This window comes from Vanellus vanellus, assembly GCF_965231255.1.
Source record: "Vanellus vanellus genome assembly, chromosome: 1".
Lineage (NCBI taxonomy): Eukaryota > Metazoa > Chordata > Aves > Charadriiformes > Charadriidae > Vanellus > Vanellus vanellus.
In genome coordinates, this window is record NC_138905.1 from 39,600,640 (window position 1) to 39,608,747 (window position 8,108).

The 8,108-nt window shown below is 42.6% G+C and overlaps 1 protein-coding gene across 1 annotated transcript; it reads right to left on the bottom strand.

The window, feature by feature from the left end:
* Positions 1-794: 794 nt before the first annotated feature.
* IL26 (interleukin 26) lies at positions 795-7,795 on the bottom strand (the record flags this gene model as incomplete). Its single annotated transcript, XM_082496720.1, has 5 exons — positions 795-881; positions 967-1,032; positions 5,611-5,742; positions 7,209-7,265; positions 7,625-7,795. 5 exons carry the CDS (start codon positions 7,793-7,795, stop codon positions 795-797), a joined length of 513 nt encoding a protein of 170 aa, XP_082352846.1.
* Between the last annotated feature and the right edge of the window lie 313 nt (positions 7,796-8,108).

Below are 8,108 nucleotides of genomic sequence, written 5' to 3' on the forward strand. Positions count from 1 at the left end.
TCATCTGTACTATATGAAAGATATTTTGGAACCCACTACCATCATTTGAGTAACAACTTTCCATAAATCTCTCTCAAACCATTTTGCAATCCTAGTCAAAGACAATCCATTTATTGTTTTCTGCATTGTATGGTCTCATGTAGAGCATGTGACATCTGAAGGTCATGCATAAGTCACAGACCAAAGTTTTGACGTTGATTGGAGTGTGTTTATTAAGGATCAATTATTACCTTAAATTAATAATAATGATAAGCAGTATATAATTAATGTTCTTATTTATATATAGAACAGCTTGTGTATGCTGTTATATAGCTATAACCAAAAAAAAAAAAGTATAGCTCAGGGGAGGGATTTTCAAAAGTGGTCCTTGTTGCTTTGAATTGTAATCACATTGGGTGGCACAAGGCACAAGGCATGGCTAGATCATGCCCACAGAACATAGGACTTCGTGTCTGATCCACATGGTAGCAGATTCCAAGTTATGCTCGTGCAATGTGTCCAGGCGCTGCCTGCGAAGCAGCTGGCCGGCAGGAAGGACGAGATGTACATCATGCTATAACTGCTCTGGAGGCTGCTCTCATACTGCTGGACAGGCATAGCCATTATGGCAGGCCAACTGTGAAAGCACTTGAAAATCCCTCTTTATGCCACTGTACTGCAGATGCTCTCCTTCAGTGGGACTGAGTGACTGCCAGGCCTGCTGTATGTCCAGCTCTGGGTTGATTTTCAGGCCTTTTGGGTAAGGATCTGTTCTTTGCACAGAAGCAGCACGTTGTCTGTCGCTTCCTCATTCTTCATACGATGGTTTGAATGTAGGCCTGAATCCAGGGGAGGAGAATATCCAGCTCATGGATGGCCTTGTAGATCCCCTTCTCTCCAAGCTGTCAGGAAGATAGAGATGTTAGAAAACGAAACCACCCACAGCCCTTGAACACTTCAGCTGGGATCCAGGCCTTCTGCTCTTACCTTAAGAAACGTTTTCTTTAATTTTTTGACTGCAGAAGTTAACCTTGCAGAAGGAGCACATGGAAGCTGAAGGGATGAGAAGAAAACAAAAGAGCTTGTTGCAGCAAAGATGCTGATGTAAAGTCATAGTGACGAGGAAGAGTCCCACCCACAGTGTGGCACCATAGGACTACTGGTAAAATGTGCGACCTCAGCATCATTGCAGCATCTGCTGCTACTACAAATGTGTTATCTTACCTGTGTGCTTCCCGGCAAGTTGAGTTCACAGCACAAAAAAATGGTAATATGAATACCTCTAAGGCTTACTAAACACTTTCTACTTATCTCGGGGATCTTTACATCAGTTGCAGTTACAGCTTTTGTAGCTCTAAGATTCAAGGCCCTTTAACTTTGAACCTTCAGAAAAAGTGAGGCTAAGGGCCAAAGAACTCTGCAAAGTACAGAGGACAATTTCCCACATTTCTGCAAACCCTTCAAATATGTTTATAAAGTTAATTTATGCTTCCCGCTACTTTTCTACCCTTTCCTCTACTGTCTGGCTAATTAGAAACTAATCCTGCACCCTTTTGTCAAGCTAAGTTTTCCATTAAGATCACTGGGAGTTTTGCCAGCGAGACCATACCCAGCTACCAGGCACCCCACCCAAACCAGTCAACAATGTCTTACTTTCAAGTTCTGGCATCCCTCTACTCCTGCTGTGATATCAGAGACACAGGACTGTGTTGTCACTGCAAGATTTGAGTTAGAATCCGGTTTTAGGAAGGAAAGAGTCATCCTGTTCATCCTACAGGACATAAAGACTGCACCCTGGGATTAACCCAGCCAGCCAGAGCACGACTGACAACCTCAGTGGGTCAGTGCTTCATCACCAGTGGCAGGAACACCGTGGTAGCCACTGGGCTCGGCCCTTTCCTTACCACCCAGCTCTGACCATCCAGTGCTGGATGGACAAAACTGGTCTGGCTCAGTTTTTTTGGAGCTGCCTGTCTGACTTTTCTGAGCAGCACAGCTTGCTGACTCCCTAGATCTCCAAGCTTTCCAAGGGGAAGAATCATTCTTTCAGGAAAAAATGGGAAAATCTGATGTTTTCCAATCTATGAGCAAGGACAACATATTTGAAGAAACAAAGGTCCTTAACTCACATGAAAAGAAGTGACTCTGCTGAAATGGATGGTTAGTCCTTCTTTCTACCTCACACAGAGGTTTTTAAAAGGAGCAACAAATCTCTTTCAAATCACCTTGCACTATGAAAGTGTAAATAACAGCAACTCTAATTTGTAAACTTTTAAAAATCTTCTAACGGTAGCAGTTCTTTCTGACTTGGGGCTTTTGTTTTTTTTTTTAGGTCAGCTTGTATGATGCAAATTTCCACACAAAACATTTGGTAGCAGAACTGACCTCAAATGACTATGCTGGCTTGAATGGTAATACACATTACAAACTCTGTTCTTCTTGCATAAAGGGCAAGTAAACAAATGAGCAAGCAAGCTTGCTCATTGCCAGCAGTACTGCAATGTCTGCTAGAGGTCTACAGTCTCTGCCTACAATGATCGAGCAATGATTAAAAATCGTGCAGTGAATATATTGCCTTTCTACACTTCGCTCAAATAAGAGAAAAAACTTCCATAATCTGCTACTGATGTGGGAACGTAAGTCTGACCTCAGAAGCAGCTTCATACCGTTCTTCGCAATGTTGCCGACTCAATAGGGCACATGCGGAAGTAAACAGGCTTTTGCTGAGGCCAGTGGTGCTGCAGATGGACGCTCCTGGTATCCAAGGAAAAATATCTGTTCCCTTGCCTGTGTGGTCATACTCTAAATGAAAGAGCCTGATTTGACTTCAGAAAAGGGATTTAGAGATTTTAGTACCTATATGTTTTTGAAAAACAGGACTTGGGATCATAAATCCTTGGAAAATATTAATGATTTCTTCTTTGGACAAAACCAAGAACTAGCAGGGTGAGAATCATAATAATAATATATTACAAAGTCTTTGGAAGTGGTTTGGAGACAAATATTGTTAGAGTTTTTAAACAGCGTGCATGCCCCTAGCTGGCTGAATTAGAGCCTGAGTTTACCAAAGAATATAGGATGGGTATGTATATAAAGGTATCACTGTTTCCCTCAATTATATAAAGAACTTTATCATAGAATCATAGAACGGTTTAGGTTGGAAGGGACCTTGAAGATCATCGAGTTCCTCATTGGGTTCCAACATGCCTACCATAGACAGGGACACTTCCCACTAGACCACGTTGCCCAAGGCCACGTCCAGCCTGGCCTTGAATACCTCCAGGGATGGGGCCTTAACAACCTCTCTGGGCAACCTGTTCCAGTGCCTTACCACTTTCATAGTGAAAAATTTCTTCCTAATCTTTAATCTGAACCTGCGCTCTTCCAGTTTAAAGCCACCCCCCCTCGTCCTATCGCTACATGCCCTAGTAAAAAGTCCTTCCCCAGCTCTCCTGTAGGCCCCCTTTAGGTACTGGAAGGCCGCAATGAGATCTCCACGGAGCCTTCTCTTCTCCAGGCAGAGAAGACTCTTTCAGCCTCTCCTCATAGGAGAGGTGCTCCAGCCCTCGGATGATCCTTGTGGCTCTCCTCTGGACATGCTCCAGCAGGTCCATGTCCTTCTTATGTTAGGGACTCCAGAGCTGGATGCAGTACTCCAGGTGGGGTCTCACGAGAGTGGAGTAGAGGTAACAAAAAAGGTAACAAAAAAGGTAACAAATTCATAATATAAGTATGTTGCCATGGTGGAAATCCCTTCTGACAAACACCTTATAACTCAACTGGATAATAAAACTTAAAGAGCTTACGTAGATGGGTGAATGAGTTCGCTAATTTATTGAGCAATACTATGATGGAGAAATCCCAACCTTGGTATTAGCAAAGGATCCATTACCTTCATTCTGTCCACAGTTTTTGTCATTCTTTCACATTGTTTTGTATTGTTTGCTTTGAATTAATACGAATACTTTTAAAAATGTTAGTTTCCATAAATGAGATGTGTCCTCATGACAAGCAGTCATTTCTCGAAGAGCTATTGTTTTTCTAATACCAGAGGAAGTCTTTTCTCTTCTACCAGTGTTTTTTAAGATCCAGAAGTGAAAACTGTTATGTTTAGACTTATGTTGCATAAACACTGGTGATAATTATGAGAAAGAATGTAGGAGCTTTGAGAAATCTGCAGCATTTTGTCTCCATTCATATTACTAACTTATATAGCAAGCTCCAGTCATTGATGGCATTTCAGAATAACTGATATTTTGAATTCAGCACAGTTGATATAGTCTGAACTCCTCAGTGTGTACTGGCACTTGTAGAGGGTGTAATTGCTTTTCCAGACAAGAATGAAATCACTGGAAAGTATATCATAGCATACAATATTTGTAATTTTGACAGACACTGATAACCACAGCAGTGTGTTGAATTATGTGAATAATGACTGTAAATTGCAACTGTTTAGCATGGTTTTAAATACAGAACCTGAAAGCTGGTGGAGTTTTCTCCCACTAAGATTTGAATCTCTTTACAAATAATTTTACAAATATTCCAGTTGTGTTCTGAGCTATCACTTTGCAAAGAGATCTCTGAAGCTGCTAATTTTTGCATTGCAAATATTTGTGTGCATGTAGAACCAACGTCCTCTTCTTTCGTGCTACCATACAATTCAGATTAGACGAAGTTTTAATTCATTAACATTTCATTGACTTCTCATCCTGCCCTACCTTTTTAAAGTTACAATAGACTGAATCTCCATGGCTATATTTCACCGTAAGTCACACTCCACTTTTTGGGACCTTGTGACTGGTGAGGGCTGGAGGTTTAAAAATAGCCATAGGACATAAAGTTTGAAGGCATACCCTGTTCTTATTCATCTACTCTTGAAAATAAGATCAGAAGAGAAATGACCCGCAGGTGATATTGTCATCTTAGCATCATAGTATGTTAATATGCATATTTGCATAGGTAAAAGCGTGCTTTAACTGCTGTCCTGTAATTATTTATAGGGTGGGATGGTGACACGGTTTTGGTAAAAGTTCCTCCTCCCTGGGACACTTGGACCCACTCTAGGGGCTTTTAGCAGTAGCATTGTTCCCTGACCGCCTGCTCTGACTGTGGCATAGCCAACACATGGAAACTGCTCCAATGTGCTTTATAATTGCAGTCTCTGCTTACTTATGAGACACCACTGACTCTTTCAAAATTCAGTATGGTGGACCAGAGATGACAACTGAGTAAAGATTACACACGTCCAGTGGGTACGCTGTTGAAGAAGGAAAGCATAACCAGTGTTACACCACAGAAACATAAAGAGCCACATTTCTCCCTGTGACTACCCTGTCTCTCTGCAACTTTAGTGCTGAGAGGGCAGCACAAGGCAACATCATCAGCAGGGAAGTGGCTTGTCTCCATGGTATCTCCACCACCTTACCCGCTCCCCACAAGCTCACTCTGGGAGGAAATGAGTGGTGTTAAACTTCCCCAGCCTCAGCGGGGAAGCCCTTGGGAAGTTGGGTCCTCTATGATGTGGGTCATACCGTGACTTTGAATCACCCTCTCTGCTGAAAAACTGTGATGGAGCCCTTTGCTAGCCTTTCAGCTGGACAAAGTTAGTTTTGCTCTCAGGAATATACTCACACAGGCATTCATGTTCGCTTGCAGGACCTGGAAGGCACTAATAACGTACAACTTGTCACTTCCTACTCCAAGATGACTGAAAACATTTTTCACGTAGAAGGAGAGGAGCTGATCTCGAACGCTGCAGTTTGTCTGAAAGCAAAGCCGGTAAAGAGTTGCCAAATGAAAACCTTGCAAGTCAACTTCAGCCTTGTAAAAGTATGCATATTTAGAAAGCGTACAATCAGTAAAAACTTTTTCATTAATTTTAGTATCCCATTGGATTGCTTCCTTTTTTTTAAAAACAGCTCAATGTATCTCTGTGGTTTCTGAAGAAAAGGTGGGAGGATGCTGTGCTGGTAGCCAAAAGAGTACTGGTAAGACCAACCATGAAAAGAAGTAACAGCAACAAATCTATTTAACACAAAAAGAATAAACAGAAGATAAATTGGGGAGTTAATTCAGATCATCTTGACCAAATTGTAGGAGTCATTGTGGGTGTCATTGTTCCATTCCTCCACGTCAGTGTCCTGTACCATTCGAGATGCTGTAGGTTTTCCCACCCATCCCCAACTGCTGCTCCAGAAGAGACCAGTCATCCTGTACACCCTGTGTCATATCTGCTTGGCCTGTGAGATCTCTTGGATAACCAAAGGTATTTCAAATGGCTATATGCCTGTTTTTAGGCAATAGAACCAAGTATCAGGTGTGAAATTCCCAACAAGAAGGAAATGCAGCTGCACATTAAGCCATCCAAATGCAGGTGTCCATGTGTAGGTCCCACAGACAAGCAAGGAGCCTTCACTCCCAAGGTAGTCAATGAGATCCAGGGGAGCTCAAAGGCCAGTAGGTCTCTGCTTAAGGATAAACCGACTCAGCTGGCCCTGCTGACTCTGTTAAGGAAGCTAAAACATCTCACACACTTGTAGTCTTCTACAAATAGGCACCCCGAGTTTAGTGTCTCAGTCCCACGCCAGATCACACTGGGGAACTCTGATCTCCCTCTTCCAGTGCATCCGCAGAGGTCAAAGCCCCAAGCAGCTCCTTGGGTGTCCCAGCTGCTCTGCAGCATCCCTGGGCTATCCACGGTACCGCACACCCTCAGCAGAAGGTGCCTCAGATGCAGAAGGTGCCTCAGCTGCCAGGACGGTGGCTGTGGCCCTGGCCCTCATGTGAATGGGCTGGTGCCTGAAAGCACTGTTGGGGACGATCGCACACAGCCAGGTGCTCACAGAAGGAGCAAATGCTACCATGAGTAAGCTCCTCCCCGACACGGCAAACACCCTTACCCCAAGTCTCCTGGCAGAGCACCACTGCAACCATCTAGAGGGAAGTGCCTCCAGCCAGGCTTTCCAAATCCACCTCTTCCTCCCTGTACCACACTTAACTCTCCCCTCACAGCCCAGGGGAAAATCCCTTTCTATGGGGCAGAGATAACATTCTTCCTCTAAGCAGAGGACTTCTTTAAATGTATGGCTGTCATAAATACAATGTCCTTCCCAATTAAACACAAGTGATTTTTGTGTCGGCTGTCATTCTTTTTGATTACACATTCCTATCTTTACTGACCAAAGGAAAATCAAAGTAAGAAAATGGAAAACCAGTAGTATAAATCTTACCATAAACAGCATTTTTGTTGTCTTTTTAAGCAGTCTTGTGTTCTTGATGAGATCCTTCTGTAAAACACAATGTATTAGTATTAATTAACTTAAGCAGAGGAAGGCAGAGCTTTAAGTCTGGTTTGTACATCATCTTCATCATCTTATTCAGATGTAAGATGCAGACTCAGAAAATCTGTGTTCAAATCCCAGCCTAGCCACAAACTTCTTCCATGGCAAAATCCTTGGCAAACTCTTCCCACCTCTCTATGCATCTTCTTTTTTCCCATTTTTACAAAAGGAGTAGCAGCATTACCCTGTCTCTCAGGACTGTAGAGATCATTCGACTTATTAAAGTTTCCAGGTGCTCAGTAATGAAGCTGGTAAAGAAGCATCTATAAATAAAATAAACTTTTCAACTATTGGGATCAACTTACAGGAACAGATGATTTTAAACTAGTTGCCTTGATATACAGGTTCTCTGTCACTTGTGAGAGGAGTCCTTTTCGGCAGGTATGCTTGCCTGTAGGTGACTTTTTGCCTTCCACAGTGAAAAGACAAAGCAGAACTAAAAAACGCCCAGATCTGAAAATAGAATATACTTTCATCTTCGTTCCCAAATCTTCTTGCCTCTACAGTCACAGCAGCGTATGTGATACAGCAAGACTGGTTAGATGACAGAGGTTAACCTAATTTTGTTAACCCTCAAAGAAGCTTCTGCACGGAGATGCTCACGTAGATAACCTATTGCTCGTGTGCTGGCTGATCAGTATTGTTGCTGTGCTTTTTTATACATCTTGCTCCACTTTCAACAAATTTGACCGCAATCATCTGTGACGTTTTTCTAAACGATATCTCCATATTTACTGGCAGCAGGGTCAAGGTTTCCAAGAAAGAAGAACTTCCCTCTCATGTGAGAAG